The sequence below is a fragment of the Solanum verrucosum genome, unplaced genomic scaffold (genome assembly GCF_900185275.1).
Source record: "Solanum verrucosum unplaced genomic scaffold, falcon-dt-bn FXZP01000277.1, whole genome shotgun sequence".
In the NCBI taxonomy this organism is placed as follows: domain Eukaryota; kingdom Viridiplantae; phylum Streptophyta; class Magnoliopsida; order Solanales; family Solanaceae; genus Solanum; species Solanum verrucosum.
The window spans coordinates 1,373,074-1,398,625 of NW_026019945.1; the positions used below are offsets into that span (position 1 = coordinate 1,373,074).

The following is a 25,552-nucleotide window of genomic DNA, read 5'->3' on the forward strand; positions in this document are numbered from 1 at the left end:
ACAACATCATCATCAATCCACCCATTTCCTACGCTTGAGTTTTTTTTTTTTTGTATTTTAAGTAAGAATTTCGATTCATATATTTTTCTTCAAAAGTTCTAAGCTAAAGATTGATGAATAGTCCAAAAGGCGACTATTGTCAATTCCTCCTCCCTATTAGAATATGTAATCGTTGTAACATTCAGAATAATCTATTCGAGAAAATTTGACAAAAGTAATCTCTTGGGTTTGGAGAAAGTTCACAATCTTCAAAATATACTTACGAGTCGTTGTAATTCTTTAAATTTGTAACAAATAAACAATCTTGATCTAAGTCAATTATGTAACAAGCTATAACGGTTAACTTTCACGAGACTTATGGAACAATGTAACTAAAAACACATAAAATTTTCGTCAAATTTCAAAAAATGCAATATCACAAAAAGCTATAACATACCTCAAAACTAGAAAATAGAAACAAAAATTACTGCAGCAGATTCCAGAAATAGATTAACAAACAATGCAAATCCTTTCCATTAAATATGTAATATTATGTGAGTTTAACACACTTTTCTCAAGATACTGTTTAATAATATAGCCCCATTTAATGTTTAGGACTTTTTCCCTTTTCACTATTTATAAATCTAGCCAGATTTGGTGCATGAACTACATAAACTAAATTATTTTATCCTATCCCTATTATTATTATTATTGAAATATACAAAAACGAAACTACAAAAGCAAGAGACAAACGATGTTACTTTTATCTCATTTCACTAGTTTTAAAAAAAAAAAACCATTTTATTGTCTTTCTATTCTAGCCATTCATTTTTCTTTTGGCCCTCAAGACAATGGAATCTTTGTTTTTCCAAACCATTCATCTTATAAATTATTGTGTAAATTATATATATATATATTACGAGTCGAGAATTTATGAGAATCAATTTTTCTATTCTATAAAATAAAGATAATGCATGTGCTAATATTTTATTCTAACCAAATCTCATCTAAGGGATTAGATTAAATTTATTGTTATTGTATTCATTATGAATTAGTAAGTTACGTATTTGATCAGACTCAATATCTTTAGTTAAATTTATGTATTATTTAAGATTTTTCAAGAAAAAAATCGAATCATAAGCTGCAAATTTTGGTCCACTTAGGATGATTGTGTACCATATACATTGGGGCAAATGAGTAAATAAGCAAAAAAAGGAAAAAGAAAAAGAGAAAAAAAACAAGTAAAAGTAGAGAGCGGCAAGGCGGCAACACCGCGAATCGCGAAAACCCGGCACTCGACGGCGCAGCGGAGAAGAGAGCATTCTCTTCAGCTGCTACTACTCATATGCTCTTCAATCGGAGAAGTTAGTAGTAGTAGATTTCGGTTACAGAGCTCGCCGGTGATTTTGAGAAAGAGAAAGCAACACTAAGTTCGAAGATGTCAGACCTAGATAGGCAAATTGAGCAGCTCAAGAGATGCGAGCCGTTAAAGGAATCTGAAGTTAAGGCTCTTTGTCTGAAAGCTATGGAAATCCTTGTTGAAGAAAGCAATGTGCAGAGAGTCGACGCGCCTGTCACTGTAAGTCGAATTAAAAACCCTACGTTGAAGTTGATATAGGAAGGCGAAGATAGATTTTGACTTGGTTCGATATACTGAGCTGATGTTTGAGTTTACTTGTGAAATGAGGGAATTGATGTATTTATTCTCTCAATTTTTTTTGCTGGATTCAGTCTAGGTTAACTCGTAGTCCAATTAAAACATTACGTGGGCGTGATATAGGAGGTTGGAACCGGGATTTTGACTTGCGTCAATATACTGTAGCGTAAATACTGAGCAGAAGTGTGAGTATACTTTGCCAAATGGGGAATTGATGAATTTATCCTCTCAATTGTTTTGCTGGATTCAGTCTAGGTTAAGTGTTGGTGAGGTAGAGTTTTTATCTGGCAGTGTTCCAGCTTTTCAGGACTCAATTCGTCATGAAAGTGATTTCTTGTCAAACGACTTGATAGTTAGAGTCGTTACTTGTTTATGCTTGATTTTAGCGATACTGCAAACAATTAAGGGGAAAGTAGTTTGGACATCTGGATGTTTTTTTTTTTGATAAGTAAGTGGTATTAATAGCAGCATCAAGAAGATGCTAGAATTACAAGATATGGCGTTTGGATGCCCTTTTTTTGATTTGATAGGTTTGAGGAATTGGAATTTTTTGTATGGATTTTTACTTTGTTGTTCTGCTGGTTATGTTTGATTTAGAGGTCCCTCTTGGGGATGGACATGTTATTTGCATTTGTCGAAACTCAAAAGTTCAGAGAATTAATGCAAACAATTAAGGAAAGTAGTTTGGACATTTTGATTTTTTTTTTCAGTTTCAAAAAAAATGTGTAGAACATATCTAGATTAGTTTTATATGTCTAGGTTAATTGTATATAATATTTTAAAATATTGTGACATAATTAGAGAAATCACGTTTATTAGGAAGGTATCTTAAAGTTCCAGGGGCACAATTCTGTATAAGGAGCTCCATTATATGTTGTTCAGCACTCGGTTCAATAAGAATCTGACCTACCATCTACTATCATCTCTAGTAGAGTTAATATTCATGTTTATTTGTCGTTACTGTTTTGTCAGCATCATACCTTCTTTCAGGCTACTGTTTCATTGACGTCACATCATTTTTGTATCTATCATTGGTGTTTCCTCAGTCTACCTAATTATGAAATCAGGAGTTTGTGTCATTAAGATGAAGACAACAAAACACCTCATTCTTAATAGTCCGTTTTTGGTGCACTCAGATGTGAAAATAGAAAGTTCAATTTCATTGGTGCATCTGTAGCTCACGACCTCATGTCTCATGCATCAACAGTTGTCTAGGATTGGTGACACTAATCAGTTAAACCTGTCTGTTGAGGGCTGATATTATTATTCCACGTCAGCTGAACTTGTCGAGCCAGTAGTCCATCTCGCCAAGTCAATGCTTCACATGTCATTGCCCAAGCGGTGCCATGTTATTATTGCCTAGTTAACTCTGTGGATTGTAATGATATGGTCCAATATAGTATTTTGTTTTGTCAGCGATTTGATTAAGCTGGCTGCACGATATTTCATGTTTAGCCATGACTCTTGTCTTCATGGTGGCATCACGATCCAGTTAATAAATTTCAGGATAATGCAAATTCAATTTTACTTTCACCTTCACAATTTTGGTGACAATATTCAAATGAATGTTGTGCAACAATAACTTTCTTGTTGTATTTGACTTGGCTTTCCAGTCTTGAGTTGCAAACGCGAGTTGCTTCATCATCTTGAATTTGAAGGTGAAAGTTAAGAGACTTAGTAAGAATGTGTCCTGGGTTATTTTATATGTTTAGGTTAGTTGTATAAAACATCATCTTTTGATAAATGAAGTAATTTTTATTTTTTTTAACATTTAAATGAAGTTATTTTTATTAATATGATCAAGAGGGTGTTAGCTTTACATAAATATATTACAGGTAATTGTATAGAATGTTAATAGAATATTCTTGTTCTTTTTGTTAGCAATCTTGAAGATTATGAAGGTTTCGTTGTTTCATGTAGTCTAAACACTCTTTTTTTGGGATGAAGTATAGCATATTACCTATTAATACGGTCATTTTATTAATGATTGTGCTTAGATGATCTTGAAAATTAAGAAAGTATCTCTATTTCCTGTGACCTAAACAACAACACTCCCCCCCCCCCCCCCCCCCCCCCCCCGAGACTTTAAGTATAGCCTAAACTTGTCACGAGCTCTTACATATGTGGTGCAACACTTGAATCTATATGAGCTCCTATTTTCACTGAAATTGCTTCTTTATATATATTATGCAGTACTAGTTGAGGTTGGAACAATGTTAATATGATAAGTGGTTTTCCTTTTGGGAGTTGGAGGTTATTCATGAGAGTTTCCTGATAAGATACTATTCCACTTTTTGTTAATTAGCTGTTTGTTCCAGAGAAAATTCAATTAGCATATATATTATTCTGCCCAGTGAATGATATATCTGCCAGCAGTTTGTGATGTAGAAGTATTAGTCATTTCTCTTGTCATGGCACCAACTGGCTTGGGATTCCACAACTAGCTCTGAGTTGAGGCTTAGTTGTTATCGTTATTGCTGCTTACTGGGGTCCTTCCTGGGTTCTAGCTGAATATGGTATACCACACCTGTTGGATTTAGGGTGCTCACAAATTTTGTGAGTGTCCAGAATGTCTAGAAAGAAAGAAGCAAAATATGAGTGTAGAGAATTTGCTACGGATGATGGACAATCACCAATAGATTGCATTGGATTGTGGAGTCTCTTGGGATATATATTGAACTGTGTAATACTGACTTTTTAAATTGTAAAAGCTACAGAAGGGAACAGATTACCCCTAAATTCTTATCCATTTAATTGGCTATTTGGCCTTATCATTTGCAGATGACAGTCTTACGTGCTATGTTTGCTTTGTAGTTTTTTTATTTTTGTGAGTTCCACTTATCTACGTTCTGGTATTGCTTGAAATCTGTTTCAGCTATTATTTTCTTGTGTGTGTAGATATGTGGTGATATCCACGGGCAATTTTATGACATGAAAGAGCTATTCAAAGTGGGAGGTGATTGTCCAAAGACAAATTACTTGTTTCTCGGAGATTTTGTTGATAGAGGATTTTACTCAGTCGAGACATTTCTTCTTCTACTAGCTCTGAAGGTATTTTATGTTTTTAACTGTCACTTCCTGTGATATCAGGTACATATACATATTCTTGCAAGTTATATCTTACTGTTTAGACTTAGAATTATTCTTGAACCCATATGCTATAGCATTTACTGTTGAAAGTTGATATATGAATGTCTACTCCCTGCAGTTTTTTGTTTCCTTGTAAAATAGATGTTTTAAAACAAACAACATCTCAGGAAACTACTGTTGCATAGACTGTGCAATCGGAGATTAGGCATTCCAGCCTGTGTTTGCTTCATGTTTTTCTTTCTAAATTGTAATGGAATAGAAGTGGAATTTATTTTGATTGGAAACAAAATAGATGAATTGGATTCATTTAAACTTTCATATTGTACGGGATAACTATTTGTGCTTGCTTTTGTTGTACATCTTTTCCACATTGAGTTCCCTTGAATTCTTGAGTACAAGGTGAATAAGCTATATAATGATATCGCTGTTGAATTTCTTTATCAGTAAGCAAAAAATATCTCAGTTACTTTTTGAAGGAAAAAATTGACATTACAATTATTTAGATCATTATCAACTTTAAGGACTCCCCCACCCCACCCGACATGAGGACGTGATCTGGCAGTTTTTTTTAAATGTTAATATACCATATGATGCTCTGACTTTAGAGATCCAGAATAAATTGTTGCATGAGACTGATCTTTTTATTTATTTATTTATGAAATAGCACACTAGATAAAACACATTATGACAGTTTGTTTCTTGAAGTTGTAATAAAGTAGACTTCAGTACCATCTCTGTCACATGTTATTCATTTGCCTAGCTTGTTGTTTCTGTGCATGCTTCCCCCACTTTTTTCATCTTTGCCTTCTGTTGCTGATTTCCACTTGACTCTGCTTCGTCCTATATTGATGTCACTTTGGAAAATAACTGGCTCGTCCATTTCTTTTTAAAAATATCTTTGCTTCAATGTACTAAGTTCTTTGTGCCTTTCCTTGTTGAGTTGCATATAGTAGATTTTATATCCACATTCATGTCTGTTACTCAACATGTTGCCTTTTTCCTTTTAATTAATGGGTGATGCATCATTATCCAAAAAAAAGAAAATAACTGGTAATGCATAATCAGGTGAGATATCCAGATCGGATCACTCTTATCAGAGGTAACCATGAGAGCCGCCAGATCACACAGGTTGGTCCTTCATTTTCTCTACCAACAGCTTATAACTTATTATATGTTCTTATTCTCTTCAAAATTTCCAGGTATATGGATTCTATGATGAGTGCCTACGGAAGTATGGTTCAGTAAATGTTTGGAGATATTGCACGGATATATTTGACTATCTAAGGTTTGCTACTTTATTCTAATGATGTCTGAAATTGGGGAACCAACCTGATATGTCTGATGCATATATATAAGATCCACTGCTTTCTAGTTTGACACAGAACCTTTCCTCTCTGTCATGGTTGCCTTGTCCGCTTACATGGCATACTTGAGAAATTTCAGACATTGGTATTCTGCATGCCCTCTTTTCTTGCTCCAGCAGTGTCCATGTATGACTGTGTGAACAAGCCATGGTACATTTACATTCGGTAGTACTGAACTTCTATTACTTGTCTTGATCATAATGCAGCTTATCCGCTCTTATTGAGAATAAGATATTCTCTGTTCATGGTGGTCTCTCTCCTACAATAACTACATTAGACCAGGTTCGGAAGTAGTCTCTGACTCTGTTGCTTGAACTTTTACTTGTGATGGAATGCATTGACATCATCATGTCTATCGCAGATTCGAACTATTGATCGGAAGCAAGAAGTTCCTCACGAGGGTGCCATGTGTGACCTACTGTGGTCAGATCCAGAGGACATCGTTGATGGATGGGGATTGAGTCCTCGTGGTGCAGGTTTCCTTTTTGGTGGCAGTGTTGTCACTTCATTTAACCATACAAATAACATAGACTATATATGCCGTGCACATCAGTTAGTAATGGAAGGATATAAATGGATGTTCAATAATCAGATAGTTACAGTCTGGTCTGCTCCGAACTACTGTTACAGGTCAGTTAAGTGACAGGGTTAGTTTGTAATTTGTTCTTCTTTTACTGTCATCTTCCTCTTTTCTTTTGTCAGAGGTATCTTTGTTTCAAGTATTTTGGAATAAAATAATTTGTATTCATCTCAATACATTGCAGATGTGGAAATGTTGCAGCAATTCTTGAGCTAGACGAGAATCTTAATAAGCAGTTCCGCGTGTTTGAAGCCGCTCCTCAGGTATGTACATATATTCGTACTCCTTTCTAGTTTGTCATGTTTGGTGAATGAGGAATATGTTATTAATTTATTAACATGCTATTTTCACTCGCAATGGTTAAACAGAAATTCCACATCCCATCGTCCTATATATTTCTTTCATTAGTGAGGCATTTATTAACATAACAAAATGCAGTGCACGGAGAAGTGGCAAGGTACAGGGCATAGAAATACTGTAACTGTCCAAATAGAATCTACCTATTATAGAAATGGAACTGTTGGAAGAGAACAGAAAACCTCATGACACACTGTGCCAATGTCCATCCAGGCTGTCCAGCAAATGTGTCCCCCCCTTCCATGAAAGGACTTTTTAACCATCTAAGAATACCTTCTGAATATCATGTCACTGAAAATGTTTACATTGAATCCGCTCTGGCTATTAATAGAAATTCAAATTCATTAGTGGGGAGGTGATTAGACAGGCATGACTCACATGCATCTTATCGAGACATGACCCTAGATAGAAGGATATGGAGGTCGGGTATTAGGGTAGAAGGTTAATAGGTAGTTGATTGTTGTCTAGTTTCCATTATCAATAGTATTTTTAATACTCTCCTACTATCGAAGTCTTCGGTTTTATATTGTTGCTTCCTTTGCTTCAGTTATCGTATCAATTGTTTGTTGCTATTCTTTCCCCCATTATTTTCGACATGTCTTCTTCACTACTGTATTTCCTTTTCATACTGATTTTGATATGCTTTATTTGTACCGAGGGTCCATCGAAAAGGGCCTATGTATATGGAGTTTATGAATAGAGAATGAAGTTATGGTCTATATGTATATGGAGTTATGAATAGAGAATGAAGTTATGGTCTATCTCTTTCTTTCTTGCCAAAAGAAGAATGAAGTTATGATCTGGTGATAGGCATCCACGTCGAGAAAAATATATGTTGTTCTTTACCAATAACTTATCAACATATACATTGTTCTTTACTAGTATGGGCTGAGATAGGCACACAGTTACTTGTATACCAGGATGTCTGTGTGACTCTTCCGCGCAATCTTACATTTGTATAATTTTTGGTGAAATGCAGGAATCAAGAGGAGCACCTGCTAAAAAGCCTCCACCAGATTACTTCCTGTAAGACGACACAAATGATTCAATTTTTGCCATCAATATACCCATATTGTCGACAATATGGTTGTGTAGAGCAGATGCAGGAGTTGCTCTCACACGATTCATTTTGGTAGAAAGGCTTCTTGGTTTACAGAAAGAATGGTACCGTTGTTGGGGTTTCTAAGATTACTGAGGATCTGAATGCATGTCACCCATTTTGAAATCCCATACATGTTATTTTTTCCTTGTAATGGTGGTGTGTGTAATAGAATGGTGGGACATTGAAGTGAAAGTTGCAATTATGAGGCAACTTCGCACCCTTTTTTGAGCATCTTGTTACATCTGGACTTTGGTAAATCAGTAAATGTTTCTTTGTCCCATGTTTGCATAGAAAACATGCACATTTTGTATGGTCATATTGTTGTGTTTGTATCAATCAAGAGATATTTCGTGGAACCTAGGAGACCATGAAATATCTAATTTGTCCCAAAATGAATGATGTTATGCTATTTTTAGAAAATGAAACAGAGGTAACAGATTGAATAGAAGTCGTACACATAGCCATTAATATACGAAAGAATTTTGTCGATAACTGTTCTAAAGTCGACAGAAAGCATGGAACACCTGATTAACCTTAACTTATGGTTATATAATGTAAAAAACAAACAGTTCTTAAAAGAGAATTGTTGCGGAGCTTAATTAGACCTTTATAGCTAAAGCGATTTAAAGTTTTCTGCAACTTAACCTATAATAATACGTAGGATTTCTCCTACTTAACCTATAATAATAGGTAGAATTGTGATGGAGTTGTAAGTGACCCGCACATCCATTAGTCTTTCAAGTAACAATCCAGTAGCAGTATTAAGTTCAAAATTTCTTATTACTATATTATAGAAGAGTCTAGGAATGACTACCAATGGTCCAATAAGATCACTATTAATGTCCAATATATTTATAAAATATATAAGTGGGCTCCATCACCTTTCCCTTAAATACTACATATTATATATTATTAATTACTATACTATAAATCACAACTAATATCCAATATATTTATCAAACTATATAAGTGGGCCCCACAACCTTCCACTTAAATACTACATATTATATATTAATTACTATACTATAAATGACTTAAAGACTCCATATTATCTATTAGAATAATTAATAATTATTTGACACTTAAAATTCTATCAATGCCATATAAATTAGGATAAAAAACCTAACATATAATATTTAAATATATTTAAAAATGATATAAATAATACTATACATTACAATAATTAACAACTTAATTATTTAAAACTTATAAAAAAAATGTAATTGACTCTCTAAATTCTATTGGTACCACATAAAATGGATTATATAATAAACATATATTGTTTGAAATTGACGAAAAAGAAACAATAAATTACAATAATTAATAAAAAAAATTGTCCACTCCAAAAAATCTATCAATTAACAACATATATTGTTTGAAATTGACGAAAAAGAAACTATAAATTACAATAATTAACAAAATAAATCTCTCGACTCCAACAAATCTATCAATTAATGCCACATAAATTGGGACATGACAAATAACATATATTATTACAAAATTAGGTTCAAAATGTACTAAAAAATACAATAATTAACAACTTAATATATTAAAGAGACATATAAAAAAGGGTTAATATTTGAAATTCTGCATCTGCCACATAAATTAGAACAAAGAGAGTAATAAATATTATTTTCAAAATTATGTTAAAAAAAAGTACTACAAATCACAATAGCTAACACTTTAAAATATTTTTTAAATCATATACAAATTTCAATAACTTCTCAATTTCCATAATATGACATAAATTTTTTTAAAAAGTGTTATAAATCATAATAAATAGTACAATATTTAAACTACTTTAAAAGCATTATAAATTGTAATAAATAATACAACAATTTAAATTACTGAAAATTTAACGACTTAAATTTTTTTTTAAAATGTATTAAAATTTTGGTTAATTGTCAAAACTTTACATGTGCCACATAAATTGGGACATGGAGAGTCACACATATTTTTTTTAAAAAATTACATTAAAAGTATTCTATCAATTAACAACATATATTGTTTGAAATTGACGAAAAAGAAACTATAAATTACAATAATTAACAAAATAAATCTCTCGACTCCAACAAATCTATCAATTAATGCCACATAAATTGGGACATGGCAAATAACATATATTATTAAAAATTAGATTCAAAATGTACTATAAAATACAATAATTAACAACTTAATATATTAAAGAGACATATAAAAAATGGTTAATATTTGAAATTCTGTCTGTGCCACATAAATTAGAACAAACAGAGTAATAAATATTATTTTCAAAATTATGTAAAAAAAAAAGTACTACAAATCACAATAGCTAAAAATTTAAAATATTTTTAAAATCATATAAAAAATTCAATAACTTCTCAAATTCCATAATATAACACTTAAATACTACATATTATATATTAATTACTATACTATAAATGACTTAAATATTCCATATTATCTATTACAATAATTAACAATTATTTGACATTTTAAATTCTATCAATGCCATATAAATTAGGATAAAAAACCTAACATATAATTTAAATATATTTAAAAATAATATAAGTAATACTATATATTACAATAATTAACAGCTTAATTATTTAAAACTTATATAAAAAATTTAATTGACTCTCTAAATTCTATTGGTACCACATAAAATGGATTATATGATAAACATATATTGTTTGAAATTGACGAAAAAGAAACAATAAATTACAATAATTAATAAAAAAAAATAGTCGACGAAATTGACGAAAAACAAATTATAAATTACAATAATTAACAAAATAAATCTCTCGACTCCAACAAATCTATCAATTAATGCCACATAAATTGGGAGATGGCAAATAACATATATTATTAAAAAATTAGGTTCAAAATGTACTATAAAATACAATAATTAACAACTTAATATATTAAAGAGACATATAAAAAAGGGTTAATATTTGAAATTCTGCATCTGTCACATAAATTAGAACAAATAGAGTAATACATATTATTTTCAAAATTATGTTAAAAAAAGTACTACAAAACACAATAGCTAACAATTTAAAATATTTTTTAAATCATATAAAAATTTCAATAACTTCTCAAATTCCATAATATGACATAAATTAAAAAAAAAGTGTTATAAATCATAATAAATAGTACAATATTTCAACTACTTTAAAAGTATTATAAATTGTAATAAATAATACAACAATTTAAATTACTTAAAATTTAACGACTTAAAAATATATTTTTAAATGTATTAAAATTTTGGTTAATTGTCAAAACTTTACATGTGCTACATAAATTGGGACATGGAGAGTCACACATATATTTTTAAAAAAATTACATTAAAAGTATTCTATCAATTAACAACATATTTTGTTTGAAATTGACGGAAAAAAACCCTATAAATTACAATAATTAACAAAATAAATCTCTCGACTCCAACAAATCTATCAATTAATGTCACATAAATTGGGACATGGCAAATAACATATATTATTAAAAAATTAGATTCAAAATGTACTATAAAATACAATAATTAACAACTTAATATATTAAAGAGACATATAAAAAATGGTTAATATTTGAAATTCTGCGTGTGCCACATAAATTAGAACAAACAGAGTAATAAATATTATTTTCAAAATTATGTAAAAAAAAAAGTACTACAAATCACAATAGCTAAAAATTTAAAATATTTTTAAAATCATATACAAATTTCAATAACTTTTCAAATTTCATAATATGACATAAATTAAAATAAAAAAATAATATATATTGGGCCCCGTGCTGGCACGGGGTCCTATATCTAGTATATATATAAAACTCCAGGATATTTAATGTTGATGAATTTAACACGTAAAAGTTTCATAAAAAAGCCAAAGAAGAAAAAGTACAATTTACAAATGTTTGGTTATATTGATAACAGCTAATTCTAAATCTGCCTATTGAGTTTAATCTTTACAAGTTATTACGTGACTTATCCACTAAAGAATATAGTACATTTATTAGCAACCTGCCAAGATAAATCATGTGCAAGAAGCAAAATTCTAATTTTTTTTTTATAATGGTGATGTTTAGGCCAGCTCTTTCATCACGAAATATTTACGCTAACAATTTTTTAACCTAAAAGGTCAATAACTTCAATCACTTCATTAACTATTGAGCTAACTCGTAGTTTAAAAAACACATTTATTATAAATACCAACCATCTCTATTGCTTTCAATATTCAAAACCCAAATGTAATTATCTATTGGTTGACAATCCAATCATTTCTTCAAATCAAAGCTCACTCTCTAATCTTCAACTCATTGATCTCAATTTCTTCAATAAAATCCAAAAAATTCTCAATCTACTGAGTCCAGAGGCGAGTGCACCAAGAAAAATGTATTAAGTGGGAATTGATCCTCAGTCCTCAAAGTCAAAAGCTCAACATTTAACCATGTGGACCAACTAGACTTTTTATAGTACGGGTACAAGAATATAATATTATACAAATGTTAGAAAATATATACATAAAATATCTAATTTTACGAGGAGACCACGGGTTCGGGTGCCCTATTTTTTGCACTTAAATTCGCCACTGACTGAGTCTGCCTTCAATAATTTCAATGGCAGGCTCAGTTTCCTTCTTCTTTTTTCTATCTTTACTCTTTATTTCAAGTATCCATGTTGAATCCAATGGAGAAGGGTACATATCATTGGATATATCAAATAAAGGTCTTGATTTTATGAAGGAATTTCTGGTAGAAATGGCGGAAACTTCATTAGTTCCACTTGACCTACCTAAAATTGAGAAATCAAAGCATATTCCTATTATTGGTACAGTTCATATGGTTCTTTCGAATATCAGTATTGATAATATTCATGTGATTTCTTCGACTGTGAAAGCTGGTGATACGGGAATTGTTATTAGTGTGTCTGGTGCTTATGCGAATATGACCATGAATTGGGAATATTCATATTCGAATTGGTTGTTTCCTATTCCTATTACAGATAATGGAAAAGCTTCTATTCAGGTAAAATCTCGATAATTGATGTGAAATTCTCGCTGTTATTAGCTTAAAATAGATTAAAAATGATGTCTTTATGGTCATATATGAACTTCGATTGCATTCGAGGGTGTGGCCCAGTGGTCAATGAAGTTTGTTGAGCACCTTGAGGTCTCAGATTCAAATCCCAACAGGTAGTCTTGGTGGACAGAGTTAGGTACTTATTTCTGGTGGGAGGTGATAGGTATCTCATGAAATTAGTCGAGCTGCACACAAGCTATGCTAGCTCAAACACCATGGTTATTAAAGTAAGATAAATATGAACATTGATTCTTTTTTCAACTTAAATATAATTGGATGAGAATTTAGCGAGCTGCTATTGTAAATGGAGTACAAGTTCGGTAACTTTAGAATTTAGTCAACTAAACAAGAGCTCTACTTAAGTACTTAATGTGCAACAAACACTAGGTGATATTTCTCCATATGCCCAAGCCTTGGTGGACAGATGAATTTAAGGTACTTGTGCTAAGGTAGCAGGTACCCCATGGAACTAGTCGAGGTGCGCAAGCTCAAAAAAAATGAACTTAAAGTATTTTGTGTTTGTGTGTGGCATAAATAAGTATCAGATTACTTTGGAGCTGCAAGAAAAAGAGACTTCTACAGAAGCCAAAACTTGAACCATATAGTTGCAATTCTATCTTGTTTGTATTAGGCAAATGAGGCCTGCTGTGCAAGCTTTTGTGACTGTAGAACAGTTAACTATATGAAGTCTCAATATCCACTTCACTTCATTGGGATCAATACTTTTCGAGTACTCAATAATTTGTATTTTTAAGACAAAGGATTCTTTAACACTGAAGGTTATCTATGATTTCTACTAACATACAAATCTTTGTTCAACTAAAAAGACTCCTTGGAAACACCAACCTTAACGTAAGGGTAGCAACACGACTAATCAATAATTTGGACTTGTTAGATATTGCCTATGTGAGTCTTTTGTGAAGCTTTAGGGATGTTCACTTCTTAAAATATCCTATACGCATGGGCAGGGGAACTAACTTACCGCCTGTTGTAATCTCAAAGACACCATGTCTAGATTTCCTTTGCATCTTTTCTCCTTATATCATCGTAGTTAAATCTGATAGTCTGTATATTTGTTCACATTTTTTGTTTGTCATTTATAGTTGTCTACTTTTTTCATTGTTCAATGCTTGTGAATGCTATAGATAATATATAAATGTTTCTTTTCCTAAAGGTTGAAGGTATGGATGTTGGAATTTCTTTCAATCTGACGAATGTCCAAGGATCTCTTATGCTATCTCCCCTGGACTGTGGATGTTCAGTGAAAGATATATTTATAAAGTTGGATGGTGGAGCATCCTGGCTATATCAAGGGTACTGTTTTTTTTCTATTTGAAGAACTATCTCTCAAGTCTCACACATCTCTCACCGCACACCCCCTCCCCCAAAGAAATGGTAGATACTTTGATGTCTGATGTGCCATGGGCAATGCATAAATAAACTGTTATTGAATCTCACTAACTGGAATTTGCATCAGTTCTTTTTTGCAAGCATGTGACAAAAACTTACTAAGATACTCACCTGATTAAAAAAAAAGTAAGATACCTCAAAATTTGTATTTTGTAAGGCATTAGGTTGCATTGGAACATTGCTTATTTGAGACTCTTATATCTATCTCTGAAAATGCCTGCCTTCTGGAAAGAATACTATTTTCTGAGTTATACACGTGTGGCATCTGAATATGCTTCCGAGAGGTAAAGTTTCTTCATATATCATATCCTCACCATCCTTTGTGACAGTTTTGATATTTTACATGAAAATATATCCCGTGCATTAAGTTTGCTTCCTCGATGGCTTTTACTAGCATCATTATGATATCCCTCTTTTATTTTCAGGTTAATTGACGCTTTTGAAGGTAGATTATCTTCTGCCGTAGAAAACGCTGTTTCAAAGAAGTTGAGAGAAGGAATTGTGAAGCTTGATTCTTTATTGCAGTCCCTACCAAAGGAAATTCCAATAAGAAATATTGCTGCTTTAAATGTCACCTTTGTTGGTGACCCACAATTTCGAGACTCGTCTCTTGTTCTTTCAATTAATGGGTTAATTTGTGCCAAGGAAGCATACACAGCACCTCCTTACCATCACTTATTTGCGTCTCTAGAACACTTATTAGCGTCAATTCCTTTGAAGGATCCGGCAAGCATGGTTACTATTTCCTTGAATGAAAAAGTTTTAGCGTCTGCATCATCTGTTTACTATGATGTAAGTACTTCAGCTATTCTTTCCAAGTGAATCAATGCATAACTAGAAGAATATTGATTATTTTTCTAGCAGCTATCCCTTGACCTTTAAATTAATACATGCATTGTTCCATGTCTGAATTTGATCATTTAACATGCCTTGTTCTAATATTTTCTATGAAAATTAGTTAACAGTTGTACTCAATGTTAAGTGCCCCTTTGGAGTATTATATGGCACGACTTGTATCTAATAGCTGCTATCTGTTCAGGCCAATAAAATGCACTGGATTGTTGACAAAGTACCCGAACAGTCCTTGTTAAACACAGCTGGATGGAGGTTCATTGTCCCACAACTTTACAGGCGATATCCAAATGCTGACATGAATCTGAATGTTTCCATTTATTCTCCACCCCATCTGATAATTAGAGAACATCAGATTGATCTAACGGTTCATGCAGATGTCGTTATCAATGTTTTGAATTCAGGTGAAGTGACACCAGTTGCATGCTTTTCAACGGTAAGCTTTGAAAAAGGATCAACTCTAGCATATTATTACCCATTTTCTTGCAGTCGTTAGCTTTTTGCCATTCATTATCACTCTCTCTGGAAATTGATATCACTCTGATGAAATCTCCTTTAAGCGTGGAAGAAGAAACTGAAAGGTTGAAACTAAAAGTAAACTGAGCTTTTTATGATTTAAGCTGGTTAATTAAGCAATGCATACTTAGCTTTATATTTATCACAGGGACATGTTTATATCAAAATTATATCCCAATTTATTGTGTCTCAACTCTTTATCAATTAAATTCATTAGGATCTATCTTTATTCTTTAAAACCCTTGGCATGAAAATCATCCAGCGTTTGATATTTTGTATTGGCTTGTATTGAGAACGCGCAATACATATCTGAAACTAAGTTTTCATCCCGTTTGGTGTCTTAATTATAAGTGGAACTTTGCATATTCAACAGAAGAAAACTTGTCATGGGACTGCTGTAAGAGGCAAAAAGTAAAAAGTTTGTGTTGCTACCTGTAAAGAGTTAGATTAGTCTTTCATCCATTCTTGGAGATGCTGAAAACATTTGCTGTGAACATTATTTAACATGTTTTATGAAGGCATTTAACCTCACTTGTCATCTTTTAAATCCTGGTTCTATCAAAGCCTTACACATGAATTTTCGCCCTCCCGATTGCAGGCAGTCAGTGGTTCAGCTTCTCCATGGATTTCCAACAATAATCTGGGAGGAAGTATTGGATTAGATGAACTCTCTTTATCTTTGAAATGGAGTAAAATTGGCAATTTGCATGTGAGTCTAGTCCGGGTATGTCTTCAGTTCACAGTGTTCTATTTTCCAGTTCGTTATGTTTTCAACTAAGAATGCAACCCTGCTGCACTTAAACTCTTAATTCCAGTTCGTTGCTGGTATCTTTTTGAGTCATGAAGTTCATTTAAAAGCGTTCTAATCTCATAGTGCTGAGATAGAAAAGCATTTAACAAATGGTCATCTACACTCATCGGCAGTGTATCATTGATGTTAATTACCACTATCTTGCTTGCTTACTGCTGTAACCCCTTGTCTCTTTATATGCACCTCAAACATCACAAGTAATACTATATGTGCTGCTTTAAACATTGCATCAATTGGACCTCTTTGTTATGGTTTTATTTATTCATCTCAAAGAACTGCTAGACTTTATAGCTGTGTGTCTGTGTAAATGGAATTAACGATTAGCTGCATTGGCTTTCTAACTGTAGCAACATTAGCATGATAAATATCATTTAGATATTGTTTTAGGATTTTTAATTCTGTGACAACAAAACACAGTTCCCTTCTTTAGCTGATTATTAAACTGACTGGAACCCTGAAAACTCTTGCAGGCACTGATTTCAACTGCACTGAGGACTGTGATCCTGCCATACATAAATATAAAACTTAGTAGAGGATATCTGCTGCCCACATTTCACGGCTACATGCTTCAAAATGCTAATATCCTGTGCAGTGACTCATGGATTAAGATTTCCAGTGACGTTGCGTCTGTCAATCAATTATTTATAAGTTAGTTCCTACATCATATGGTTGTGAGCTATGTTGCTTGGACCCTCTAAAATGCTGCTACAATCTTGTCGAACCCTCCAAAATTGCGTAGCTTTTGGAGATCCGATACACACCTAGCAGTTTGTTTGAAGGGTATGAACAACGTAAGTTGTGAGTTCCTCATTCCCACTGCACCAGACGTTTTACTGAAATGTAGCTTTTGGAGAATCCGATAGACAAAAATGTATACTAGGTGTAGAATGTGTTTCTTTCTTCTTTTTTATTCTTGTTGTAATTGCTATATGCATGTTGCTCATATAGCTATTGTAAATCCTTCTCTCTTGTTCTATTTATATAAATTCTCTTTATACCATGAACATATACATTCTTGTATAACAGTTTTTGACTTTATTTAATGGAAGAACATGAATATTCCAAAAATTATGTGGATGTTTTAAGTGGAAATTTGAGATTGACAGAGCCAATCATGGATGGTACATACTTCTCGACCTTGTTTCCGAGGAATAGTTAAACTAGCGACTAATGAATATTACAAGTTAGACGAGCCAATAACTCGAAGATGTGCTGTATGAATTTTGAATATGAATCACAACCTTGACTTATTTTCACCATGATACAGGCTTCTTATAGTAAAACACGAGGAGTTTCATTATCAATATGGTCATTTGAATGTAAGTCATTGCAAATCATCTCATATTTTTGTTAGCCTTTAATAAAGTTAAAACTTGAAATGAATAGACTCCACATATCAACCTAACTTGAGAAAAAAATATATCCAAATTTACCCTTCTACTTTGAGTTATATTTTAAAAGTAATGTCTCACTTTGGAATTTCAATAAATCTCTAGGGTAAAAATGAGATTTCCCACAACATATACAAGTAAAATAGGAGGATAATTGAATTCTCCTTCCATTTTAATTTGTTTGTCTAATTTTTTTATTTATTTTTCGTGGAACATTCTATATTCAATTTCTGCATTAGATTTAACTAATCTGGATTCGCACCGTGTAAGACCCAATTAAGGGGGGAATCTCCATGCCAAGGATTTTTTCATATCGAAGGTTTGAATCGAGACTAGTTAAAGAAGAAACAACGCTATCCATTGCGCCACATTTTGATGATTATTTGTCTAGTTTTGATTCGATACGAAAAAAGGGCATAGTTGTAAAAAGAAGTAAAATAATAGACCGAAGATTAGGGCGTATAAACAAACCGGTGCGTCTCATTAGTAATAGTAGTACCATAAAAAAAACCGGCTTCTCCTTTTGCCTTCTCTCTCTCTACAACTATGTGTTTCTCTCTCTAAAAAAAAAAACTTGCTCCGATTTTTTGATAGTTAAATTGCCGAATAATTCCGCTAACAGGGACTCAATTACCCGCCAATAAGGTATAATTTTTAACTCAAATTTTTCAAATTTTTCTCTCTCTGGGGTTAATTTCTCCTCTTTGTTCTCCAATGGCGTCTTACTTCTCTCTTTCTCGCAGTAGATTTCAATGGCTGAGATTGAACCAGATCGGGTATTGGAAGGATTGGGTAAGAGGAGGCTGGTAGCGGTGGATGATAGGAGGGTGACGAAGAAGGCAAGGGAGGTGGTGGATGGGAATGTGAAGGAAGTTGCTGAGATGGTGCTTGTATTATCTGCTATAGGGAAGATGAGGGGAGGTAGAGGTCCAACCGTTGCAGAGAAGGAGATGGTGGAGGAGGCTAGGGAGAGATTAGCTGAGATTTGTTTGAAGTTTGCGCCGAAGGATGTGTTTCCGAGTGATGGTTTTGGAAGTGTTATTGAGGATCTTGGGATTAATAAGCTGACGGAAGTGAGTGTAGGGCATTGGCAGCCTCCCAAAATGTCGATTACTGAGAAACTGCTGGCCGTGAAAAGAAAGGTATGGAAGCTTTATTTTTAGTTTGGGATACACTGTTTGTGTGAGGGTGGTTGTGTAATGGGAGATAGTCTAAAAGAATTAAATGTAGGAAGTATATGTGTAAGATGATTGCTTATTCTGTTGAATTTGTAGATTATTTAGTCTGTCTTGTTTTGGATTCATTCTATATTTTGTTAATATGAACTTTTCTGTTGAATTAGTAGATTATTTAGTCTATCTTGTTTTGGATTAATTCTATAGTTTGTAAATATGAACTTTTAGAGGGGGTGTTGAAATAATTAAGCTACCCAATTGTTTTGGGATTAGGACCTTGTTTGGAGCTTGTAGTCTTCTTTGCAACTATTAGTGTAGAATTACCATTCGGGGTAACTATTCCTCGTTTTTGCTTGTAAAAATAAAATAATATTGGAAGCTTGGGAGGTCTTCAACATTTGAGTTGAAGGATAATTGATAGATCAAGTGCATGCAGATTACAAAATTTGAACTTTTTACTTAATTTGTTGCTCTTTGTCTGTAAAGTTTAGCCAGCTAGGAGTTCATGGATTTGATTAAAAGCAAGTCCAATGCTTCTCAATATAACCAATTGTAGTCAAGTCAGGCTGTTGAGTTGCATCTTAAATGTCGAACTCAGTTCCCATTTTTATCTCTTTCCTTTCTGCTTTTAGATGGAAAAGGCGCAGGAATTTTCTCTACCCTCTGCCAGCTACCCATCTCAACGGTCTCAAATAGCAGTGGGTACAGCAACTGAAAGCCATAATGCATCACATATTAAAATGTTTCCTCAACCAAGTCATGCAGTAAATTCATCTGGCAGCTTACAACCTGCTTCACCTATGGAACGTGGGACTCCAATAAGTTCTGCATCTTTGCCTTATCAGCTGCCCACCAGTGAGGTCAGGCCTTTAATCACCAGTGGGGTGGTCTCTGGTAATCTTGTAAGGGATTCTTCTTCAGTAGCACCTCCCAGAGTTGGAAGACATCATTTCCAAATGGATGGACGGCAAAGTGGATCTTCCCATGCATTGCAAGTTCAAGGTAACCAATTTGTGTTCCTCTAAACTGTCCAAGGTGCTTCAGGATCTTTGTTTGTTAAGTGATTCCCACAATGAAGAACTTTACCAACTTGCCAGAATAAATAGGAGAACTTGTCTAAATGACGTTCAGGTTAGGTATGGAGCATAGCTTGTCTAGGTTGTACAATTTCTTCACTTAGCCCAGTACATCTTCTAGCTTCAAACAAGTAAGAAAGAACCTAGGTGATTATTAGGTCGAACATGCTTACTTATCAGCATGGTTATCATCTAGGTTCAGAGTTGACCATTGAGTGCCATTTTACAAGTAGCTTAAGTGATCTTTCATTCGACTCTAATTCATCTAGCTGTTCTCTTTTTCTTTTCAACAACACATAGCCGGACCTAGTTTGCTGCTCATCCATCAAGGAAGTTGGCTTTGCTAGAATTGTTTTCGCGAATGTTTTCCCTTTAAATTTTACTCTTTATTCATTTTTTCGTTCTGAACCATCTGAAGCTTATTGATTTGTAGCAACTACTGGCAATTACTCAACTGTCAGAACTCCAACTTGGTCGGTGCTACCTGCATCAGTTTCAGCAGCTCGACTTGGGGCAGATCACAAGGCGACACCACATGCAACTATTAAAATTGAGGGAGGTGCTGATGTCAGGTCAACAATGGCACCACAAGTGACAACATCTAGGCCATTTATTACTCAGAGCACATCTGGAAATTCACCAAGCACATACCCTCATTTACAAGGCACGAGCTTTATTCAGGCTCCTCCTCCGAGCAGTACGCATTCTGAAATTGGCAAGCTTGTTTACAAATTCTTACAGCCTCTGCTTCCTGAGCGGCCTGCATGGACTCTGCCATCCCGTGATTACATGAATAAGGCTTTGGCTTGTCAAATGTGCAATTCAACAATAAATGAGGTTGACAACGTACTTGTGTGTGATGCTTGTGAAAAAGGCTACCACTTAAAATGTCTCCAAACAACAAGTCAAAAAAGTGTACCTAGAGGGGAATGGCATTGTGGAAAGTGCTTGTCAATAACCAATGGCAAGCCGCTGCCCCCTAAATATGGTCGTGTGATGCGGAACATCAATTCCTCTAAAATGCCTACAATCGCAGCAATAGTTCAATCATCTCCAGATAGAAAAGCTTTTGGTCCGGATGAGAAGGTTCGTCAGTTGAAGATAATGAGGAATGGGAATGTCGCATTGCAGAATTCCACTACCAATGGCATGGCAAATAGTCTTAACCAACTACCATCTGCGCCAAAGATGCAAAATGACCAAAGAATGGGAGGAACTGATAATGTGTCCGGTGAAGGAAATGTGGAGAGTAGAGTTGCTTCTGCAGCCTGTTCCAGTAATTTGACTTTGGGAATCTGTTCAAATAATTTGGCAGTGTCTTCCAATGATAACAGTTTCTCTCCTGCTAGCTCAATGATATCTTTTGAACAGAAGGCGGTTGAAGTGAAATCTCAGCCTCCTGCAATACCTGAAACAGTTTCCATCTCATTTGATCACTCACAAGCGTTGAATCACTTGCAGGCCAATGGCCATGCACAGCTAGCGAATAGTGTAGAGATACCTTCCCAGCAGTTTCCTGGAAGTCTGTCCATGGTCAGTGATGCTAAGGAATCTAGTGCTAGAGCAGGTTTAGCTAATAGTTCAAGCGATGAATGTAAAAGAGAAAATCAAGGTGTCGGACGGACAAATCTTGTCGAAACTCCTATTGCCAGAAATGGGGATGCTGAATGTGTTAGCTCTACATCAGATCTCTTTCATAGTGTTGATTGGATTGGCGATGTGCTTCAAGTTGCAGATGAGAAGCACTATTACCAATCTTGTCGCCACAATGGGTTCATATACAATGTTCAGGAATATGCTGTTATCCGTTTTGAGGATGAGAGATTGATTCCTTCAAAGCTTCTGGTAAGAATTTGATTTCATTAGATTTTAACCAATAGCCATAAAGAAGTCATCTGATTCATAGTATTTTCTAGTCACTACTCTAGTGAATAGACCTAAATTGGTCTGACCCTTCCCCAAATCCCTACAATAATGGGAGCTTAATATTGTTCCTATCTTTACTTTCATTGGAGTTATTACTGCTCCGAATTGTATATGGACTAGGTTCACCAATGATGTTTTACCCGTGTCATTTGAAGCTTCTTGTGGAGCTTATAGCCTATTTGGCCAAGATTTTGGGAGGCCAAAAGTGCTTATTTAAAAAAAAGAGGTGTTTGGCCAAGCTTTTGGGAGAAAAAAAGTGTCTTATACAAACTGCTTCCCCCTTGGAAGTACTTTTTTGGCAAGCTTTTCAAAATAAGCTGATTTTAGAAGTTTTGGCTAAACAGCCTATTAGTCATTGATATTTGCATGTTCATTTTTTGAGTGAAAATTTTCTAGTTCTTGGCTCCAAGTTATCACTGGCACTTGAGCAGATGCAAATTTATACATGCATATCCTAAAGAGACGGTGCTTATATATATATGCACGTCATTGGTTGTCCCAATTTGTGATCTTCTTTTCCTAAAGTTAAATTTTTGGACCAGCAATGATTCTTTGTGATACTATTCTTGTTAGGACAATTTTCTCAGAGGAGCAATGGTGGAGAATGTTTACTCTTTGCAATAAAGTAGATGTCTATGATAGTTTTTGCTTCGAAATTCATGCCTTTGATAGTCTTGCTAGAGCGCGCGCGCGCACACACACACACACATATATATATTCTTTTGCTATGTGTCCTTGATGTTCACGTGGAGAAACCTTTTTCCCATTCTTTTCAGGCTATGTGGGAGGATATTAAAGCAGGGAAGAAATGGATTACTGTTATTCGGTGTTACTTTCCAAGGGACTTGCCACATGCTGTAGGCCACCCATGTAGCTTGGAAAGCAATGAGGTAAATAACATATACAGTAGGGGGTACCCATGTAGCTTCGACTGATTTTATTTTTAAATTAAAAGAGAAAAGAACAAGCGCAACTTCATTTTTATGGCTCAAAAGAAGAAAGGGTAGATGAGCTAGGCGCTTAGGCTAATATATTTGGACTTTATTTGCTTTTGGGTCACATAGGGTGTTTCCTTCTTTCGGTCAAATTGTGAAGTGAGTGTATTTATAATGGTTCTCTTTTTGTATCTATATTCTGGCCCGTAAAAAGGGTTGCTCTCCTTTGAGTGAATTTTGCATTTACCTTGATAGAAATTTCAACCATGAAATTCAATCAAATTGATGGAAAGCCCAACAAACCTGAAGTATCAAGTAAGCATCATTGAGGTTTTAAACATTTCGAAACGTGAGGGTCATACAAATTGAAATTGAGACAATATTTCATTCTTCCTTGTGGGTAATGTTACAATTTGTGTTTGTTAGAAAGTTATAATATCACCTAGAAGATAACTTTTGTGTTTGCCATTCATCTTATTAGAAAGGAAAAAAACAATCATTCCTAAATTTCATGTAACACTATTTGAAGCAGCTATTTGATTGTAGCAGAGGATCTTCCATGAGATTCTAGTTAATTTGTTGATGGAGCCTGATCTTTTCGAGAATGAATTGCATCTTTGCTTACCCACCCGCATGCTATCATACATGCTATTTTTCCACTTTAGCATGTAGGTGATAAAGTTGCATGCTATAAGACTCGCTGCTTCTTCTTCTACAGGTTTATTTGTCTAATTGTAGTACCACGGTAATGGCTGGCCAGATACAAGGTCCATGTGAAGTACTTCCGCTAAGCAAGTTTAATGAAGAAAGAGAGAGGGTATCTCGCCTAGAAACAGGGCCTAATGGTGGATTACAGCCTCTCTACCTATGCAAGTATGTCAATTAATCTGCTTTGCAAATCTCTTGTTGATATGGAACAGTTCATTGGATAGTGCATGATATATATGATTCCCCTTTTTTCTTTTACTTTGATCTGACATGAATAACTGAACGTTATTTAGTCTCAATGGGGCATGCGTGAATTTAACTATGTTTCAAGAGTTCACTTGGTGGTAGTTTAATACGAATTCATATTTAATCCCTGATTAGTGGCGATGCAGAAGAGATCCCCTTAAAACGCTGGAACATGATTTCGTAGTTCAAGCGTAACTTTCTTTTATTATCTCTTCTGTAGAAGTAATTATTTAAATGCAGATGAAAAATCTATAATGTGTGGTATAGCCTTGGAGATCCAGTTTTTCAGATGACATTGCTGGCTTTTTTATTTCATTTGTAAGTAATTTAGTCAATTTTTTATGCAGATGGATTTATGATGAATCGAAAGGGCTATTCCGTGATGTCTCATGTTGATCAAGAGTCAGATTCTATCTTCTCTGTGCTGCCATAGTTCGAATTCAGGCAAACCTTGGTATTTAAGTGGAGAAAGGTATAATGGCTGGCTCGTTATCCATCCAGTTTCGAGCAGGCGACATAATCCTAGTATTAAAGTGGAAAGGTAGAGTGGCAGGCTCATGTCATCGAGTTTCGAGCCAGTATCAAATCCTGGTATAAAAGTGGAAGGGTAGAGTAGTGGGCTCATTGTCCATTGAGTTTCGAATTGTGCGCTCCGATTGGTCCTCAAGATTTTTGACTAAGCTGCTTCATTCTTTTTTGTTTAATTTTTGTTTGTGCTAAAGTTTGAACATGATGTTATTCTTGAAGCTATGAGCCTATGTCTGCTACTTAATTTGTAGTTTGAATGAAAATTCCCAGAAATTGATGCTTCTTTTGCTATTTCCTAAGCCTAAAAGACTTCAAAGAAAAGGCTAATCATAGGGTGATATAGTAATATTGCCATTTTATTTATTGCTTCTTGATATGCGTGTCAAGTTAATATTGAACGAGTAAAAATTAACGGAGAGAGTACTAACATGTTCAAAGACCCATTATTCCGGGACGGAGCTTCATGACTCGGAAGTATCACTGTATAGTTTTTCGAGAAGGGTGTAATACCACCACCTATTAAGCCCGACGAGCGGTCTACTGAGCTACATCCCACCCACATGGGTCTATGCTTTTGACTTTAGAAACATCAAACTAGTCTCCTTTTTGGGTAGCAGAGAAATTTCAAGTTTCGCATTTATTGGAATCTTGTTCTCAATTCACGTTAATTATAATTCAATTCATATATATATATTAGATTTTTAATTGAACTTTGAAGATGAAAACATAAGTTAAAGAGAAGAAAAGGGGATGTGTATTAAGTTTTAGCCATGCATTGAAGTCATCACCACAATCGT

General features: G+C 34.1%; 3 protein-coding genes across 4 annotated transcripts; all 3 read left to right on the plus strand.

Annotated features, from left to right (window-relative positions):
• The first annotated feature begins 1,127 nt into the window (after positions 1-1,127).
• LOC125841047 (serine/threonine-protein phosphatase PP-X isozyme 2) lies at positions 1,128-8,419 on the plus strand. Its single transcript, XM_049520047.1, has 8 exons — positions 1,128-1,558; positions 4,535-4,687; positions 5,792-5,854; positions 5,926-6,011; positions 6,297-6,372; positions 6,452-6,720; positions 6,855-6,933; positions 8,007-8,419. Exons 1-8 carry the CDS (start codon positions 1,418-1,420, stop codon positions 8,055-8,057), a joined length of 918 nt encoding a protein of 305 aa, XP_049376004.1. The 5' UTR covers positions 1,128-1,417; the 3' UTR covers positions 8,058-8,419.
• Positions 8,420-12,653: 4,234 nt separating this feature from the next.
• Positions 12,654-17,770, plus strand: LOC125840314 (putative BPI/LBP family protein At1g04970). Its single transcript, XM_049519277.1, has 6 exons — positions 12,654-13,127; positions 14,356-14,495; positions 15,017-15,383; positions 15,631-15,879; positions 16,558-16,683; positions 17,241-17,770. The coding sequence occupies exons 1-6, from the start codon at positions 12,720-12,722 to the stop codon at positions 17,421-17,423; spliced, it is 1,473 nt and encodes a 490-aa protein (XP_049375234.1). The 5' UTR covers positions 12,654-12,719; the 3' UTR covers positions 17,424-17,770.
• Positions 17,771-18,690: 920 nt separating this feature from the next.
• Positions 18,691-25,037, plus strand: LOC125840147 (uncharacterized). Of its 2 annotated transcripts, none has more exons than XM_049519113.1 (7): positions 18,691-18,806; positions 18,905-19,303; positions 19,969-20,338; positions 20,846-22,257; positions 23,115-23,228; positions 23,992-24,146; positions 24,575-25,037. In XM_049519113.1, the coding sequence occupies exons 2-7, from the start codon at positions 18,914-18,916 to the stop codon at positions 24,621-24,623; spliced, it is 2,490 nt and encodes an 829-aa protein (XP_049375070.1). In that variant the 5' UTR covers positions 18,691-18,806; positions 18,905-18,913; the 3' UTR covers positions 24,624-25,037. The 2 variants fall into 2 exon arrangements, with proteins under 2 accessions (XP_049375070.1, XP_049375078.1); XM_049519121.1 differs by having other exon boundaries at positions 18,908-19,303.
• The last annotated feature ends 515 nt before the right edge of the window (positions 25,038-25,552 follow it).

Bases quoted from the DNA above. Each gene is read 5' to 3' on its own strand.
- LOC125840147 (XM_049519113.1), top strand. From the start codon at position 18,914: ATGGCTGAGATTGAACCAGATCGGGTATTGGAAGGATTGGGTAAGAGG. The intron at 20,339-20,845 runs GTAACCAATTTG...ATTGATTTGTAG, and splicing joins CCATGCATTGCAAGTTCAAG to CAACTACTGGCAATTACTCA. The intron at 23,229-23,991 runs GTAAATAACATA...CTTCTTCTACAG, and splicing joins GTAGCTTGGAAAGCAATGAG to GTTTATTTGTCTAATTGTAG.
- LOC125840314 (XM_049519277.1), top strand. From the start codon at position 12,720: ATGGCAGGCTCAGTTTCCTTCTTCTTTTTTCTATCTTTACTCTTTATT. The intron at 14,496-15,016 runs GTACTGTTTTTT...TTTTATTTTCAG, and splicing joins GCATCCTGGCTATATCAAGG to GTTAATTGACGCTTTTGAAG. The intron at 15,880-16,557 runs GTAAGCTTTGAA...TCCCGATTGCAG, and splicing joins CAGTTGCATGCTTTTCAACG to GCAGTCAGTGGTTCAGCTTC.
- LOC125841047 (XM_049520047.1), top strand. From the start codon at position 1,418: ATGTCAGACCTAGATAGGCAAATTGAGCAGCTCAAGAGATGCGAGCCG. The intron at 6,012-6,296 runs GTTTGCTACTTT...ATCATAATGCAG, and splicing joins GATATATTTGACTATCTAAG to CTTATCCGCTCTTATTGAGA. The intron at 6,934-8,006 runs GTATGTACATAT...GGTGAAATGCAG, and splicing joins TGTTTGAAGCCGCTCCTCAG to GAATCAAGAGGAGCACCTGC.